General features: G+C 41.8%; 1 protein-coding gene across 1 annotated transcript in view; it reads right to left on the bottom strand.

Moving 5' to 3' along the window:
* The window catches only part of CUL2 (cullin 2), a 517,464-nt gene that overhangs the window by 418,245 nt on the left and 79,129 nt on the right, over positions 1 to 20,090 (bottom strand). The window contains exons 3-5 of the mRNA XM_078663320.1: positions 17,540 to 17,642; positions 11,756 to 11,850; positions 4,624 to 4,729 (exon numbers count right to left, since the gene is read on the bottom strand). Coding sequence (XP_078519446.1) covers positions 4,624 to 4,729; positions 11,756 to 11,850; positions 17,540 to 17,642 — 304 coding nt within the window. The remainder of the gene's footprint in view (positions 1 to 4,623; positions 4,730 to 11,755; positions 11,851 to 17,539; positions 17,643 to 20,090) is intronic.

Raw genomic sequence — 20,090 nt, 5'->3', positions numbered from 1 at the left:
GTTTCTAATGCAGTGCATAACTGTGATGCTAAATTAACGCCATCTAATCTTTTTACATTGATACTTCCTTATTTCGATATCGATTACATAGTAGGGTGGAATGAGAGTACACCCAACCTTACCCAGAGCTTTTAAAGATGGTGTTAATTCCAAGAGTTCTGAGTTTATGTCTCAAGGTCTTCAGTGTGTATCACACTACCAATTATTGATGAATGTGAACTTTAATGGAAACTGGCCAATCAGGACTTCGATGACCCTGACAGTTTACGCACAGCACACTATGCTGTGGTGCTAGGTTCTTTTGTCAATTCTAAGTTTTCTTAGGGCAAATGCCTTTCCATGTGGGTATATCAACTTACCAGCTACTGTAGTAACAGTAAATTCAAAAAAGTGGGAATGCCTGATCTTAGAGTAGGGTGGTTTCTGATATTCCCGCAATATGTATATTGATTCTGTGCGACAGTGGTTCCAGGTCTTCATCACTGGCCATCACTTTTTACTCTTCCTGCTCTAGTCAGTGCAGAGTAGTGTACGTAGCAGAGGCTTCATCTTTAAGGGTAAAGATCCTGGTTTCCGCTTCAGCGAGTCAATCCCCCTGTTTATCCAGTCTGTCCTTCCTCAGGTCCATGCTTGCAGGTATATGATCAATTTTAACTTAAGTCTCCTTGAGGGTGGACTTCATTTCCAGTAGGATTTATTTAATGCCCAATAGTGGTAGTAAGGGTGTTTCCATTGGAAAGATGGGTTCAGGAGAGGGTGGCCTGGAGTGTGGTTCAGTTTGTCGTCACTGTTCAAAAGGGAGCTTGCTCTGCTTCGGTTCAGTTTTCCCCATTGCTGCTGGTGATCTCACAAGGTTTGTGGCGGACCCACAACACAGACAGTCAGGTAGTCTATCAAGGGAATAATCGTCCCCAATATCAGATAGCCAGGAGTGAGCCAGGTTCATGCTATTGCAGGAGAGAAGCAGGTGTCAACAAGGAGGAGGATGGGGACCGCAGCCAAGAGGGAGCAAGCCACCCATGCCAGAAGCGGTCCTCACTGCAGGGTAAATCAATAGGGAAACATAAGAGGCAATAGGGGTAGGACTCCCCCGGCCCCCCCCCCCCCCCGAGTCGATTCTCACAGCCGCCAAAGAAGTCCTTGCCAGCGGCAGTAGCATCACTGGAAATTAGTCACACCTGATGTAAGGGGAAATGCACGAGGGTGGGGATGCCACCTCATGTAGAGAAGCAGCCTTGTGGTCAGGTGAGTAACAAAGGAGGGCCTGAATTGTATGCGTTATGGGCCTGACTGGCGTTAGTAGGGATTGACAGGATTGGGCTACTTTGCAGCTCAGTCCCTGGAGGTCAACACAGTCTCCCAGTGTAATTTAGAGGACACAGTTGCGCTGCTGGGAGCTCTCAGTGGCTTGCGCCCAGGCCAAGTGATCCACACGTGTCAGCGCAGAGAGCATCTGCAGCGCTAGGCAGTGTGGAGGGCCTCGATCCTGGTGCTGGGTTCACTAGCCAATCAAAGCACCCTCTTATCGGTACTCCGATTACTTTAGCAGGAGTAGAGGCAAAAAGAGAGGAGCGGGAGAGAGAGCTCTGCTACAGGCGGCCTTTTTGACTGGCACCTAGACCCCTCCCGATCTTACAGATTCTTTCTGTGAGGGAAGGGGTTCACCAACGTTCCTAGGCTTAGTGTTCAAATGCTTTAACTACAAGGTTATGTTACCTATTGAAAAAGACAATACCTTACTTTCTCATAAGAATAACTAAGCCAAGATGGTAAAGCTTTTTTGTTCGGGTCACGTTACTGTTGCAAAAACTGAACTGACTTTCATATTGCGCATTGGGTCCTAGGCTCAGGAATGTTTTACCACATCATAGCGGACAGTCACTCAATTTTATAGCTTCCGGGAAGCCTTTCAAATTTAGTCTATTTTACTAGACATGTTGAGTTACCCAGTTCATAGGTGAATCTACAACTATATGCGATTTAGGACAGGTAGCAACAATACAAATGTAATAAACAGAAATTGTATTTCACAGTTCTGTTTTTCTGTGGCCTTCCTAGCCCAGGTAAAAAACGTATTTTGTCCCTTCAACCACCAGATTTTCTCCAGATTTTTTTGTGATAACTCGTGCCCACGATACAAGAAAAGACGTGGTCATGCCAAGTGAAATCCTTTGGGAGTTACACTTAGTATGATTTATATTCCAGTGGCTCAAACTGATACTTCACCTATTTGACTGCACACACAAAGTGAGAAGAAATTATGTGTTCACATGAAATCTGGGACAAATTTGAGGTGTGGAACTGAATGGACTTTTGTGCCACAACACCAAGCCTTGCTAGTTTAAATCGGGAGGACAGAATTTGATTTTTTAACATGTTGTAGTCTGTTACTATAATTCTCTGTTTCATGTATGAGAATATGAAATGACAAGAGAACATGTGCAGATACCATCCATATCCAGATTCTTAACTGAGACTTTATTTATACTCCTCTCTTTTTATAATGCACTGAAGATGTAATGCATCTCAAGAAACAGAGCGTGAGGCGGGTGCTGTACTGTGTGTGACTGCAACTCTTCAGAGCCCTCAAGTGCATTAGATTATCATGATACTGCCGAAGCTATATAAGGGCTCCTGCATGCTGTCCAGAGTGAAACACATGCATGTAGGTTGCTGAAATATAGACTATGCAGCGCATAGCAAGGTTTTAAATGGATGCATTTTAGATTGTTGGTGGTGTCATTAAACGTTAGACTATTGGTGACGTCAAGTAATTGTGGATACGTTTGACACATGATGAAATGTGGGGTAAACAGACTTGAAATGGAGAAGCTGAAGTTGTTTAATACTTTCCAAAGTGATAGTCAGCAAAAACTGTTAATTGTATGTCATCGTTAAGGTTGAAATGCATACATTTGGTATGAGTACGAAGTAGGCCCTCCTAATGAAAAATAAATAAGGATCTATGCCAGTGTGCCGTGCAAGACTGAAGCTAGCAGCGTAAACCTGTGCCACTACAATTAACAGCAGCTACTGCACGATATATCAGAGACTAATATGAACACAAAGAACAATTCTCGCTTTAATAATGCTGGTACTTTCAATAAAAACGGTGCACTAGACTGTTTTTTGTCCTGTAAAGTCACAACAGCACAGTAACTCTGTACCTTTTAAGTGTGGCCTACTGTCAACTTTAGCTACTTCACAAGCTTCGTGTAGTTGTAATAAAAATCCATACATAAAAATACACACACATACTAAGACAGAGGGGCTTTCGGTCACTCCTCTTTCTTCATCCATTAGTCTGATCAACTATTGCTCATATTTTGCCTTTGCCCACCAGAGCATAATACTGCATGGATCACTCAGTCAGCCCACTTCAGCCATTGGCTCTCTTGTACTGAAAGGACTGATCGGCCAATGTTTTGATTCGTTCCAATCTTTATCCTTTATGTCATATTTCTGCGTTTAAACTACATCTTCAGCTACAGTAATTTACACAAGAATGCCTTTTATTTGCACCATAAGAATAATATTATCCTGTGATGTGCACGTAAGCTAGAGTACCAACACCTACCTCTTCTAAGTACAACTGACTGTTAGTGCCGTTCTATTAATCTGAACATGAACACACATACAAAAGTGTGCTTGTTTAGCATGCTTCCCATGAACGATGACAGATAAGATGGTCAATATTGCTACTAGGCATAAGTTGCTTCGAGGCAAGATGAACTGACGTGGTCATGGACTTTCTTTTTTTAAGAAGATTGTCTCCCAATTCTTGGGTTTTTTAAATGTGTGTTCGGCAACAGACCTGCAAAGTTCTTGGGAGTGGAGGCAGGTTTTCTGAATTGTTTTTTTTTTTTTTTTTTTTTTTAAATAGTTCTTTCATCGAGTTGGCCACATCTAAAATAGGTTAAGGATGGCAGGCTTTATTAGATTTTTAATTGTAGCTTTGTAGAATCGGCGGTCCCTTGGAAGCATAATTGTATATTTCTGGTCATGTGATTTCCTCCACTGTCATTCTACAAGTCTCATTATCTTCGTTGTATTTTAATATCCGCTACTGGCTACACAAATGCAAAAAAAAACACATCCTACTCGCCAAATAACCATTAAAACTGAGATTTCTCCCAACTTGGTTAAAAGATGACATCAAAGTATCTCTAAATGACTACTCTGAACGCTGTGCCAAAGTCTATTGGCGACCTAAGTAACACTGAAAACTGCGAAACACACCCTTCATCATTTGCCTAGTTTGTAGCAAGTAGCAAGCAGCCTGGTGAGACCAAGTCATGGTACTGCACTACCATCAGGAAATCTGCAATTTGAAATTGTATTACCAGTGTCTGCTAATAGAAAGATAAAATATATTTATGCAACACTGTCTTTTGAACAATAAATTAGAATTTCAATGTGTTTTCTTAACATTTCTCGGTACGTAGCAATACATTTAACTCCGCTATCTTCAACATTATTTGAAAATAAATCTGAACATTCCTTGTTTGACATTTTATATAACTTGTGCAGTCATTTAAACCAATAGAACAATTTTTGCTAATCTGTAATCATTTACGTTTTCATATATACTTATATACTTCATGCAACATTTAAATTACTTACCTCCCCTATTTCCATAAGTGGTTCATTGATATCTACACTCCCATAACCATACTGAAGATCAGCCTCTGTTAGTTTGTTCTTCTTTATGAACTGTGTATTCAGATATCTGCAAACAGAAATAAAAAAAAGTCTGAGTGAATTAGAAAGTATTATAAAAGACAGCTAACAAGAACACATGCCACAAAGCAACTTCAGTAATTTGAGCAAGTTACCACCATCTAAATGACTCACAGGCTGTGAGAATAGGACTACAGGAGAAAGGTCTTAAACAGAGCAAATACCCAACCACCTCAGAGGAATGTATTCTGCAACTTTCCATGTTTGTTCCGATCAGGAAACAAACAGTTAAACGATATGATAAATAGGGCATAACAACTGAACGGACACATACAAAACAGGAACCTATAACAACCCTGATGAATGTACAAATGATATTTGGTTTACTTATTAGAGAGACTGCTTTTATGTCTCTCGCTCTGTGCAAAATTTTGCAGTCTATTTCAAATGTTTTTGACAGCTATTCCACTTTCTTTTAATGCAAAGCTACTTCTTATCACTGTGTTTTTCTTCACCCTCAGTGGAAATGTTTAGTTTGTGACCACACTGAGTCCTTTGGTAATACTCTTTCTGGTGGATAATCTATCATACACAAATGCCTCACCTTGTAAATCTCCCCAGACTAGATCCAGAAACCTTTGCAATAGCTACCGAGTGCTTACAAGTGGCACCATCGGCCTTCGTCGCAGCTCCGTCCTGCCTCTGGACACAACAAAACAGAGATGCATATGGGTACTAGCTCTGTGCAGTGACATCAGCTATGCCCTACCTTCTCCACACCTTCATACTTGAAGTGTGGCTGATAAGATTACATTTGTACCAGCAGTGTGCAAAACATGAACTGGGGATCCTATTATCACTGAAATTCCACTCTACAAAGTGGAGGTATACAGGCAGTAAGAAATCTGGGGTTAAATAGAGTAATCACCAGAAAGAGAGTCAATTAAGCCAAGTAAAGTAATCTTCAGAAGGATACTTCTAATCATCTATTTCTCACCTTGCGAATTAGTAAAAAAGCAATCCTCATTCTGTGGAGATGGGTCTAAGGAGTGGGTTTATCCTAAGAAGTCCTGCAGGACTAAGTGAGCATTATGACTCATCTTGCAGAATTGAGAATCAATGCAGTAGTTTCTGGTGTAAGGAAGGACAGATTTAGCCACCTGTCAAATGTCCAAATTTAGAACATCCCAAGCTAGGGCTTTCTTGCCAGCTTTTGCCCTGGTGGAATGAGCCTAGGGCCTTCAAGAGGATCCTTCCCTACCAAGGCACAACTGTTTGATGCAGAGGACAATCCGCCTGGACCACCTTTCCTTTCATCGCACCAGGAAACGCAACAAACAGGGAGCGTGATGGATTTCTCCACCAAGAAAAGTGACACTATAATTGTAGAAAGGACTCACGGTCCCAAAGCACCCGCTTATCAAGAACAAAAGTTAGCATATAGGGTTTAAACTGACACAGCCTGTAACTATGGACACAAACATACAGAGGTGATGTCAAAAAGAAACCCAGTTTTCCGTGTCAAAAAACTCAAGGTACATCTACAGAAAGGCTTGACGGAAAAAGGTCACAACTCAAATATGGCCCCACGGCATTACAAACAAGTTATCGGGGAAATCACGTGAAAGGCATTTAAGACACACCACAGTGGGGGACTTAAATTATGAGGGCTGAACAGATAAACAATGAAAGGCCTAAAGGACTGATAAGTAACTGTTTACTGTACCTAAAGCCAAGCTTTGCCGAGCTACAGACAACACAAACAACAAAACATTTAGACTATTGTGCCTGTAGGGGGTCTACTTACCTCTCTTCCAACTAGGTTGAAAATTTAGCCCAACAGCCTATATAGATAAACTTGCCACAGAGGTGAGAAGCCAAAATGACATCAACTACTTCGAACAGAAGACAAAAACTTAGATATTGGTTCTGCACATCTGGAGGTGCATGTTGCAGAGATTAGTGTGCAAAACTATGCTGTACAGCTGGGACAGGAGATCCTCCTAAAGAGGCAGATGAAGTGGAGAGCATATGCTCAAAGTCAGAAGTTTGCATTATCGACCATGGAAGACTAATCCTGGGAAATCAGAATGAGCGGTGCTTGTTCTTACCTGACTTACTTCATCACCTGTAGAATCAGAGGCAGAGTAAAGAAAATGGTACAGCTGACAGAGGTCCCACAGAAAACTGGATGAACCTCCCAGCGACCCTAAAAAAGAAAAAATAGGCAGCAAGAGTTTTAAGTGGTGGCAAACAAATCCTACCCAACTGTAATACCTCTGGCTGCAGATGCTACTCGTGGTCGGTAAGATGACACCTGCTGAGTTTATCTATCAGACTGTTGAGGGATTCCACTAGATGACTGATCATCAGGGAGACCAGGAGAAGTGGAAGATACAGCCACGACGTCAAACCCTCCAGACAGAGTGGCCCCTGACCCTACGGCACCCTGCTTTTTGAAGTAGAACATGGAGCCTCAGTTGTCCATCGGCACCTGGATCAACCTGTCATTGATTAGAGCCAGGCTGATGGTACACTGCTCTTGTAGATTTAGAGGATTGTGCTGCTCCACAGGATACCAGTCCCCTCTGATTTCGATATTTTCCGGAGGAACTCCCCAACCAAGAGTGACACCTCTGTTCCCACCGTGACTTCCGGAGAGGGTAAAGAGAAGAAGTCTGCCACAGGTCAGATTGGCGTTGGTCACTCACTACTGGAGTATCTGAGCTGCCTCGTTGGAGAAATGGATCTTGCCTTTAGTGCTTCCCCAATGTGGGGCCCACTGAAGATACAGATTCCACTAAAGGGCCACATGTGCCACCAACTTTGAGGTACCAGCAGGAAGCATGATGCCAACATACCAAGAAGCTTCTGAACTAACAAGGCTGCATTAGAATCTGCTGCCGGATACTTCAGGATCATAGGCTGAATGTCCCAGATCACTGCAGAGGCGGTAATGGCTTTGAGGTGACCCTGTCCAAAACTGCCTTGATAAAAGGCATTCGCAGAGAAGGCAGTAGATGAGACTAAACTGGTTTATGGAAAACCCCAGGTTGGACAACAATGACATTGTTTTCTGTAAGTGGGCCTAAACTTTTTGAGGTGATTCTGCCTTCAACAGAAGGTGACTGCAGTATGGAAATACATGCATCCCTGGCCTGCATAAATGGGTTGTGAAAATATCAGAGGAATCGAGATAAGGCCAAAAGTCGGGACAGTAACCTGAAAGTGGACTGATCCCCACCACGGAACAGAAATACCTCTTCTAGGACTGTACAAATGGTGCATAATAAGATGTGTTGAGGGGGCCAGGGACATTATCGAATCTTTATGGTGCAAGGATAGTACAACTAAAGTTTTAATCTTGAACTTCTCCTACTAGAGGAACAAGTTCAGTTATTAAACATTATTCTAAAACCCTAATCCTTTTTTGGGACCAGGAAGCAAAGAAAGTAACAGTACATTTCGATTCTGGTATAGACTTGACATTCCTTCTGATGAGTAACATAATCTCTTTGAGGGGATACTGTCATTGTCTGTGGATGTCTAGATGTACATAGGGGCAATATAAAAAGGGGGTGTGGAAAAAAGGAGTGAATTGCCAATTTGAACATTAAAGAGGACCAGCAGATCAAAAGTAATTTGTGCCAATAGCGTAGGTAGTGTTGTTTTTGGCACACTACCAGTCACAGATGCCTGCTTGAGGGAAACCGAAAGTGCACTGGCTATAGACGAGGAAGAGAAAAGCAGTCCTTGTCCTCTTCCTTTGATGCTGCCTCTGGCTCTAGTGCTACGGAAAATGTGCGCTGGTTGCTGTATGGACTTTGACGGCTGCCACTCGTGAAAGGTGAGCACCTTGGAATAACCGCTAAACTTTACGTAATGCCAGCTGAATAGGAGAGAAGAGGATAGAAAAGCAAGCACTATGCCTGCAGTTTTTTAAACTCTACAAAGACACTTCTGCCTTGTCTTCAGAAAGTCTTGCCCCATCAAAGGGCATATCCATCAGTGATGCCCGGACATCTTCAGAAAACCTGTCTGACTGTATCCAGGCTTGTCACCTGACAATGTCACTGGGGCCTACTGCAAGAACAACTAGGTAGATGGTGTCTAGGTCACAACATAGAATTTGCTTAGATGAATCTTGTCCTTCTTAGACTGTCTAGACAAAGGCATAATGCAGGTCTCTGGGCAACACAGGTAAAACATTACAAAACATGTGACAGAGCATGGGATTATTACACACAAAAGAGCAAACTGAATTCAATAACTGCCAAAAAATAAACTTTCCTACCCATTACATAATTTTTTTTGCCGCCTATCCTTTGCAGTTGCAGAAAATGAGTTACGATTTAACTTGAAAGTGGAGGCCTGTACCACAAGGCTGCTCGCAATAGAATGCAGAGTTAAGAACTTAGATCACCGTGGGCTGGACTATGGCGCTTAGCAATGCAACAATTAACTGCTAGCACAGAAAGTGGTTTAGACCAAGCTGCTATAATCCGTCCAATCAGAGCCTTGTTAAGTTGCAATAGGGGCTCTGAAGTACAAGGTCCAGATTCAAACTTCTGCGGTCCTAACTACAACTGGTGAAAAGGCATTTTCTTTGGTGGGGGCAAAAGATAATCTAGGATAAACTCTGCACTCTGCAGATGTATTAAGGCCACTGGCATTCTACAAGTTTAAATGTAACCCAGCATCAGTATCATAAAGGTGAAACAAGTTATATGTTGCTTCATCATCATGTCTGACTAGGTTGAATCCCTTGTACATCAGTCAGACCCAAAAATAGCAGTCATCCTCCTCAAGTATTGGCCTAGAAGCAGAGGAATCAGAAGAGCGTTCCTCCACAATTGGTAGTACCACGATTATATTATAGCATAACACAGGGAAACTCTAGTTGGAAATGGATCCGAAAATTGGAGATGTAGCCGAAACCTGATCCGGAGCAGGTACTGCCAAAGGTGACACCAATGGAAGAACAACTGGCAAAGCCTACTGTGCCTCACTGGAAATAATAATAGAACATCTACACTCACTAGTACAATATTTTTGCAAATAATATTTAGGAGGCTCTAGAAGAGATTACATTTCTGTAGATAATATTCTAAAATACAACATTTTGGGATGCTCACAAACATTACCAGCGTAATTTCTTGCAATTCCGATCATAATTATCATGTGTGTGCATGTTAAACACTTTACGAGAACCGTAAGTGCACACATCATTAGGGTTACTTGTAGCTATTCACAAACATCTAATAATGTAAGATTGATGGTTGCAAGATGCAGAATGGCTGCTGCCCAGAGGACAAACCCAGACTCCATTACTTTTTCTTACGTTCTTTGTTTCCAGTACTACCCGGAAACAATAATCAGTATCCAAAACAAGAAAAGGATGCCTGGTTGTCAAAATGTGGTGAAAGACCAATGCACTGCATTTTGTGGAAGGTACAATGCCAGGCTCTGATCTGAGAAGAGAAACTAAGAGCCTTTGAAACAGAGAAAGGCAAGGACTATGACTAAAAGAAAGTGAGTCTTTGCCTGATTAACTCAACATAAGCACCTACGCTTGGAGCCTCCCGCTGCCTTGTTGCATACGTCTCCATCTGGAACTTCATGTAACCATCTGCTCCTGGTGCTTTCAGAATGAGGAGCGGAGGGCTGCTTTTTTCTTCAAGTCAGATTGTGCTCCCCCCCATTATCATGGATTGGGGTTCCTCCTACGGGAGGAGCAGCTGACCTGGAGTCTTTAAGACCCGTAAGGTGTCACAGTATCCCTATTTCAGTAACCAACACCACTAAGCATACATCAGAGAGTAGACTGACATCCATGGAACCAGTAAATGCATTTTTTTGTAAATTTTTTAATTTTCTTTATTTTACAGAATTTTATATAGCGCGAACCTGACCCAAAATGGTTATCAGAGTGCTTTACATAGCACCAGTTGCATTACATGAGAACACATTAATTTGTGTTAGGCACGGGAGATTAAGTGATTTGCCCAGAATTACAGGATTGCCGAGACTCGAACCCAGTTCCCCAGATTCAAGGTCGACCACCCTAGCCGTTAGGCCAACTCTTCTCCCCATTACTCAAAATCCTAGCTACAAAGTCATCATTTCCCATTGGCTTAGGTTTTGTTTAGAGTGCTCTATTTCTGTGTTGTCTGAAGTGATTTCAAACATCAATACTGCAAACAGCAGATATCAAAAACAGGAAGTTAATTCCGGCAGAACTATGATTCTCTATATTGCATGATCAGTGTGTGCTGGAGACTACGATTATGTATTGATTGTGAAGATCACCCACCTTTAGGAACATTTCCCTAACTACACTGTTGCTGCATGCTTATTGTTGCTGCATGCTTTTTGTTGCAGCGCCGAGCCAAAATTAGCCTTTAATTAGTGATCACAAACTGTGTATATGTTTTTGTAGCCAGAGAACATGGTTTGACTGCCGTACTGTTAAATTAATTGTACGTTTATCATGCTGTTTACCTTCCATCGTTAGAAATTGTATTTGTAATATAAATATATGTATTTATTCTTCTACCATCATTAAAACATTGTATATTTTGAACAGTGACATTTGTATTTCCACTGAGTGGTAATTGTGTTGTTCTCTACCAAGACTTGCACTACTCCATCTCTAAGCTAGGCCTCAACTGCTCATCCACATTATACCGCACAGTCAAGGGGGCCTAGTGAGGGCAATATTCTGCTGTACGCCATGTACCCCCAGCCCTGTTAGAAGTAAATTCTAGCACTTCATTATAGAGTGCTAGGGTGCCCCTGAAGCTGTGGACCCTTGAGAAAATGGCAAACCGAATGTTTTCATAGGACTAATAATTAAAGTGAAAATGACACATAACAAAAGCTATTCTTACAGTAGATATAAAAGTGGTTAAAACAAGTGACCATTCAAAACTAAATATGCATGTAAAGACGTAGATAACCTAAATCCATAGTTGCATCCATTCACTCAATTATGAACCGCTAATCTCTCCTTTACTATACATACATTTAAGATTCAGTCTCATATAGAATTATGGTTATCTGGTTTTTACAGTACCTGTATAAGCAGTCCATATAGTCTGCTCCTCGACTATATTCTTCCCAATATCGGTGATACATAACCAATACTTGCTCTTCAGAATTCAGTACTCTCTAGTAACATGAAAAAACAAGCACTTTGATAAGCATAAACGTATTCGTAATATATGAATCTGTGAACACTGCTTTACATTTATGTTTTTTGTAAATAAATTGCGGTCATCCTATAATAATTTTTAACAATACCAGTCGCAGTGATACAACACATTGATATTTGTTCTTGGTTAGGCAATCCACTATAGAGCATCATCCACACACTTTATAGTTTGATTGGTATTGCCCAATTACTGTTGAGCTGCAAGGTAAATACCTCTCAAAAATAATTCCAAATAGAACACTGCATACAACCTGCAAACAGAGACTGAGGAAACGGTCCACGCCACACTGGAGCTCATAAAGCCCAAGAAAATGAAAGTTAGAACGTCTTATTAATTGATGATCATTAGGATATTTCATTAGCAGCACATCACTGCCGACACATGTTTTGGGATCGGTGCGTTCTCTAGGGATTGCAGGATCTCCTTAAATACCAATGAAAATCAAACAGCAAAAAGGTTCCACTTCACTTTTATATCTTCACTAAAAGACAGTTATAATTAAAACAATTCACTGAAACAATTAACATGCATTTAGCCACTGATATCACAGTCTTCATATTTTTGAATAATTAAGGTCACCTAAACATGTCACCCAATGACATTTGTCTAATATGATCTGAGTAAACCAGAGCGAAGGAGCTTTGTGGGTTCTATTTTGGAAGCCCTATGCCTGTTCATGTGCAAAAGAGGGAGATGAGGTTACTTTCAGAGACAGTGGAAATGTATTCCTGAGACTGTTAAAAAGGGACCAATGAAGTTGGTTAAGAGGGGACAAGCTCCCCTTAGAAATTCAATGGGATCTTTAGTTCCTGAGAGCTGTTGATTAGTCTACCTAAATTCTGCCATTTTGTGGGTGGTAGGGATATAGGATGGGACTGCAATATTTGTTGTCAGTGTGAAGATTCCTTTTGTGTGTGTGGGGGGGGGGCGTAAATAGCCCTTTGCCTAAATAGCCCTTTGTGTCTCCTTCTGATCAATGTGAGTGTTCCTGTGATATCCACACATCTTTGTGCCTCCGTTGTGGGTACTCCAACCTTGAGATGACCCTGCTATGAGGAGCATGATTTTAGACAAAAGATGAGACTGGAAAGCAGTCTGAGATGGACACATAAAAGAAGAACCAATCCAAACTGGTTATGAACGTGCAGACTGAAACTACACATCTCCTGTTTGCTACTATATACGAGCGAGAAGTGCTGACAAACCTGTTGTTCCATTTTTAAGCGCCTTAGGCTAAGGAGGGGGGTCATCCACAGAGTACCTAAAGGACTAGCACGCAACCAAGGCTAGTGTCTTCCTGACATCCCACTGCCAAGAGGTGAGGAGAAATCACCTAGGGTCTGACCTGAAAGAAAATGTGTTACCTGCTTGAAGACTTAGAGGATCCTGCCAGTAAAGGGGGGTTGGGGCGGGGGGGGGGGGTAAGCTAGCCAAATCTGCAGGAGTGAACTACTAGTGTGGGCAAGGGCAGTTGAAGTCAGTGTTGTGTGTACACATGACGATTCATGTTAGTGTGACTGGCATGTTACGAGCTAATAAGCCAAGCAGCATTGCTGATTTGAAGGATTCATTGCACTGATGAAGTGTGCTCAAGCAGGTCGTCCTTTGGACCAGGTTGTTGCAGCCTTGGCACATGCCTCAAAGTGTGCAACAAACAGACTTGTATTGTGGCAAGTCCCATGGACTATGTCATGAAAAGTAAAACTACTGCATCAAGGCACTTGCCACTGTGTGCCGCGGTGACTTTATGGCTGCAGGTATACTGATTGGAAGTGCACCAAATCGAATGGAGCATCTGCTGCTGCACTAAAGTGCCTTGAAGCATTTCAGCTGCCATCAGTGTGTCTGTGGTTATTAGCAGATTGCATACAGAATCGACAAATCACCCAGTTGGGCTGCGGGCCCATCCAGTGCCTTGTGTGGATGAGAGGGACGCCTAATGTCTCCCACTGCCTCCGTACACCTCTGCATGGCTTGCGTCTGCTCAGAAGCGGTAGCCACTTGTGGCCGGTGCATCTTCCCCTACCACGTGATGAGCAAGACTGATAAGTGGGAGACCAGAATGAGGTCTACTGTGAACCCCAACTGTGGGGGAGACAAACCATGAGTGAGAAATGTGTGCCTGCTATTGTCAACTACTAAACAAAAAAGATGCCAGACAGATTTTATTGTTTCATTTTATGTTCCCACTCAGTCAAAATGTACTGGAGGGTAATCTATTTTAGTTTTTTTTCTTTTTTTTTTTTCACCTGTAATTTGAGGCCCGCTTGTCTTTCTTATCCAACAGAAAGGACTGGTTCCTAATGAGAATGTATCATTAGTTATATGATTGTGTATTGTTTCGTGTTGTCTGTATTAATTTACACATATTTCTTTTGAGCACTTGTACAGTTTACCATTGCACAGAATTGCACATCTGTTGTTTTTATGTAATTTTTTCACTGTTTGATGACTATTTCTGATGACATATATTTTTAATGTGATGAACGCTTTTTCAAAAAATCAACAAAAAAAAAAACTAAAATAAAATAGATTACCCTCCAGTACATTTTGACTGAGTGGGAACATAAAATGAAAAAATAAAATCTGTCTGGCATCTTTTTTGTTTAGTAGATTTGAGTGGTCCAAGCCAGTACAGACACAGGACCCAAACCTTTCCCCTTTGACTTGCTATTGTCAACTAGACATGGGGTGAGTGGTGGGTGACGGGTGGTTGGGGGGACCATTGTATGTGGGGCTCAGATGTCCCGCACAAGAGACTTCGAGTAACTGTTGCCATTTATGTAGCATGTAGTACTGAGTTCTAATGTGGATTCAATACTTATTTTTTAACAAAGATAAGCGCTGACCTGTACAATCATGCTGTTACTCCGGAGTGCTGAGCCTGTTGTACACCTACACACACACAGTAACCTCCCTGAGAAGTCTGTCACTGCTCGCCATCTCTATCACAGAGAAGTGCAAACATAGATGTCTTTGGCCCATTTTGCAGTCATAGTAGGACGAACCCCAGGTCAACAGGGGTGAAAAAGACCTGCCTCCATGGCTGTGACCCTGTAGCAGCTACTTGCTTTGTCTGACTGAGTGTGATAAACAATGGCAGGTAGAGAGGGCAACTTAGAATAATCAATTACAGGTATGGTGGGGCTATTCCAATCTGGCCCTAGAGCTAAGGGAGAACTCAAGGAGTTTGGGATAGGCATATACAGTGACGTAACAAAACTTAAAGGGTTGGGGGCTGCCAAGTACATGGATTCCTCCTGTCCTCCTGCCCCCCTCCCCCTTGGAGTCAGTCATTAGGTCTCAGGCCAGGGTACTGTGCGGAGGGGCACCCTAGAGCGCGCCACCCCCCCCCCCCCCCCCCCCCCCCCGGCACCGCAGGGGCTGTTAGGGACTAGGTTACGTCACTGGGCATATTAAAAACTCGAAACCCTGTGCATAATCGAATTCCGGTATTAGATCTCAACAATACCTGAAGTTCACATGTAGGCAGACTGCTGGCGTGGCTGGTCAATTGGTAATCAGCAAGGACAAAAAGAATGAAGATTGCAAGAGAGCAAATTTCAGTTTTAAGAGATACTATTAAATCTTGACCACACATCCACCCTACCAGATAGGCAGCAGATGAGACATACTGAATGACTCAGGGACCCAGCTCCTCTCCAGAGAATATAGAAACTTAAAAGAACAAGAGCAGTAAAAGAAACACTGCTTCCCTAACCAGGAAAGAATTTACTTTAAAAAAGTTCATCAGTGTGCAATAAATTTCAAATGGCCTTGGTTTCCCCAGCAGAAATTCCAACCATACTAACATACAAAAGCATTCAGTAAGTAGATACCTTCACCTACTAAATTTAAGGTTTAGAAAATCAGGAGGGAAGGAAGCTCATTCTAGGTGGCATCAGCCAACGCATGGAGATCACTCCTATTAGAAACATGAAAAGTCAGACAAAACTATTGAGTCAGGAAATCACCAAAGGCTCTCCTTATCCTATTGCCAATATGAATGGACTACCAACATCTACAAAACATCAGCACTTGACTCTTTAGAATAGAGGTCATTCCTTGATGCAGAAAATTGAAAAGTGGAAGCAGTTGCATCAATATAAACAAACAGGACTTCCCTGTGGTTCTTGGGCACAGCACACTTACTGGGCTAATTACGGATGAAGGAATGAGAAACAGAGGGAAGGAATTCACAAAACTGTATAATGCTCTTGGCTAAGTGTTGATTAGCAATGGCCTAGAAGTTAGCAGCTGGTTGGCAATAATCATATCAGTTGTAAAACCTAGCAAAGCAGGTGCAGCAAAATTACTGGCCCTGACCAGGATGAAGAATGCTAGGGTATACCAAGCCTCAGTTGTGGACCCTCGCAGACATACTCCTGCATCCCCCAGTGGCAATGCCTCATTGAGCAGATGATCGGAAAAGGATACAGAGACTATTTGATGACCCGTATCAAAATGTGAGAGATACAGACTTAGCCTGGAATCCGGCTGCAAACCCACTGGAAACCAACTGTGCGTAAAGCAACCTAAAAGGATAACTCGTTGAGTAAACACATCAAAGGTGATGGGCGAATGCTTGCAATAGGTCTAATCACTGGTAATCACTCAGTATTCCAACTCATTGTTTTTTTGCCCACAATGCCACCTCAGTTTGGACGCAGCCACAAGCAAATCAGACTTGATTACGCTCCAACAGGAACAATCTAGCCTGATCTGCCAGGCGAGGACCTCCATGAACCAGAACACAAGCAACTCAAGACCGGTTTCACCCTGATCAGGGCTTATCAGTCGAGTGTATCCTGGTTTCAGTGGCACAGAGAGCTTAAGACCCATGTCTTGGCCTATGCCTGCTACTTAGGGTGGTACACCAAACACACAAAAAGAGATGGGTGTAATGCTTGCAGGAAGTCTAACTACTGGCAATCGCTCAGGGAAGCACTCCAACTCACTCTTCTATTTCCGAGCATGCCAACTCAGTTTGGACCCAGCCATATGCAAATCAGTCTTTACCCTGCTCCAACAGGATCAGCCACGCCAGGTCGTCCCTGAACTGGAACACAAGCAAACCAAGACAGGTTTCGCCCTGATTGGGGCTCGGCAGTCCGGTGTAGGTTGGTTCCAATATACCTGTGAATTGCTACTCTTGGCAGATGAACTATTTTTACTGAATTTTAAAACAACGGTACAATAAAAGAGTGACTAGTGAAAGTTAATAACTAGCTTGAATGTCAGAGACCAATTCTGTCCTACTGTTCGCTTTTTGTCAATAAACATCAGGATGGCTCAAGTCAGATCCAATGTTACGAAAGGAACAGGTCATTAAGGACTATGACTATTTCAAAATTGAACAACACTAACTGAGGTTAGAGGTAACTGGCCTACACACCCTACTCTGTCCTTAAATTGACACCAAGTAGCATCAATGTCTGTAAAAAATGGAACAGCTAAACAACATCAACTTAGAAGATAAAAAGAACAATATCCCATCTGGAGTACTACGAAGATTACGAAAAAATGGTTAACCTATTGAAAATTAAGCCAGAATCTGTACATGCGCCAACACATTACATTCAATATTGCAAAAAGACTTTGACGGATTGCAATAGGTACAACATATTCAAATATGAATGCCTTACCTGGTACAAGTGCTGGACATGATTTTCCAAAAATACTTTGGTCTCTGAATAAAGTCGCTCTCCAAGTGGTTCTGGATAAGCCACACACAAGGCATAAATATCACTGATTGTCTGTCAAGGTTTGCAACATCATAATAAAGGTTTAATTTTAAGGTAGGACATTCCTTTGTTAATAAAATAGATATTTGCACCTAAGAAAGAATAGGACACTTGCCTTTTCTCTCGGATGTCATACATTCTTTGAAGTAATCCTAACGTCACACTAATATTAGCAAACGGCACAGTCCTGACATCAGAACCATTATCAAATTAATGAACATTGTACATGAAGAAAACCTAACTTTACTAACTGTACTTTAAAAGTCAAAATGAAAAGGTGAGGGCATGCAACAAACTGTTGGTAAAAAATGGCAACGTCCTAAAAATGTAAATAATTTTTTTTTAGAACATCACAGCTGTTTAAGGACTATCCTTTTAGCTGTATTTGTCTGATAAAGACAGCACTGTAGCCAATACCATAACAAATAGCGTGCTTTGGGTCTGCACCTTGCACCTCATAGCATTGCTTTCGTGTCTATTACAATTCCATGCTTCTGATCTGATGGCTTTCTTCATTAGTCTTGTGCTTGCCCCTGGAACTCTTACGTTTTTCTTATTTATGATTGGTTACGTGCATACTTCCACTGCTGGCAATAGGGAAATATTTTTGATTCCCCCCCCCCCACCCCACAGCCCTCATACAGAATGCTTGCTCCAGTTCTCTATCGCATAATTGTCCACCTTTCACTTGGCCACTCATCGGTATCCCAATTTCTTAATCATTCTCCGGTCCCCTCCTCCATACACTGACTCGATATTCCTCACTCCCTCCTCCCTTCAGACAATGAGTACTGGTGGGTCGCTCTCTCTGCTCTTCTGCTCTCATACTTCACTCTCTACTCACAGCTATCAGCTTTGACAATGCTTTTAAATTTAGCCAGCAATGGGCAAGCCAAGAGGGGCAGTAGCCATCTTGGAATTGCGTTTTCTATACTTCCATGACCACCATCAATTGCGTGTACAATTCTAAAACAGACAGCCATCAGAAAGTTATTGCCAAGAGAGACAAACTTTAAGCACTGCCAAACAGCAACTGGCCATGCAAATTGTTGTGTTATATGCCAGTTTAATGTCAGAGTTTTCTTTTTGTCTCCACTGATAATGAAGGTGGGATAAAAATGTCCTATCCTTAAACTTTCATATCAGAATCTCTAATATGTTGTGACCATAACCTTAGATGAAACTCCTGATGAGCAGACATAAGGAACTCGCATACCGACTGATCCTGGCCGGTCATGGCACTTTTTGCCAACTACTTTGGCTCCCCCTTACTCACTTTGGACCATGGACTAATTCACCATGGAGTGGCTATACAAATATTTGCCTGTCTTGGTAGATAAGGCGCTTTCTTAACGCAAAGCAAAATAAATCCAAGCTTTCAACCAATTTCATATTATTAGTGGCACCAATTTCTTGATTATCTGTACACAAAACGGTTCTACAAAACAGACAAGCTGACGGAACTATACCAAATCCTCTGCTTTTCTCACTCCTTGGATCATTCACCGACCTAATAAGTGAACAGGTTTATTTTGCCCTGAAGAAGTCCTTTTGTAAGGACGAAACGCGTCGGTTGTTTTTTGTTCGCCCTGATCGTGTTTTAAACTTGTATCAAAATAAAAGAAGAACTTGTAAGAATATATTCCTGGACAAGGATTTAAAAATTCTTTTTCTTTGTCTAGGTCTCCTGGTGGTGCACCTTTGCTTTTGTTTAAACAGTGATATTCCTGTGTTGGAATTACATTGTGACAGTGGGTGTTTTATGGTGTGCACACAGATTTCTGGGTAAGTCCAGAATATATACATATGACATAGGGAAAGCGGGTCAGGTGCGTGGCCTATAGGGTTCCAGTGTCTAGCTTCACTGTTTCTTAGAGAAGTGACTGACTTCATTTGTCTGATGAACCGGCTGCTTCAATAATATGGATGATTTAGGAGAGGAGGAGTCTAGTGATCACCGAATTATCAAAGCTGCCTCACCCTGAGGTCCACCAATCTCTGCCTTACCCATTGAGGCACCCAATTTCACCCAAACAAATTACAAAACAGGAATATAAATTAGCACACTATTTCAAAAACACAAGAGCAACCCATATGTCCATGTGAACTGGGTAATAGCTATTTAGAATAAACAATTGTTCACAAGGAAATCATTTAAGAAAATGTTCATCACTGTTGCAAGTATCTTGATTTTTTTGCAAGGACTCTCTCATGATCTTAACAAGGAGAATAATAGAATCTAATGTCTACGTTAATTCAGCATTTAAAGTGTTTACCTCATACATTTGTAGGAGCCCAAGAAGTTATACAATTAACACTCACTTCAGCCGGAATGAGTAATCTATTTATTTATAAATGCAAAATCCTTATAAAAAAAAACACACATATTTGTAATGCATATGAAGAATAGAAACAGGTGGCATTTGTGACCCCAGTGAAGTGACTATAACCA

Source organism: Lissotriton helveticus, chromosome 10 (genome assembly GCF_964261635.1).
Source record: "Lissotriton helveticus chromosome 10, aLisHel1.1, whole genome shotgun sequence".
Classification (NCBI taxonomy): Eukaryota; Metazoa; Chordata; class Amphibia; order Caudata; family Salamandridae; genus Lissotriton; species Lissotriton helveticus.
Note: the sequence above shows the minus strand (reverse complement) of the source record. Positions and strands in the feature narration are given on the sequence as shown.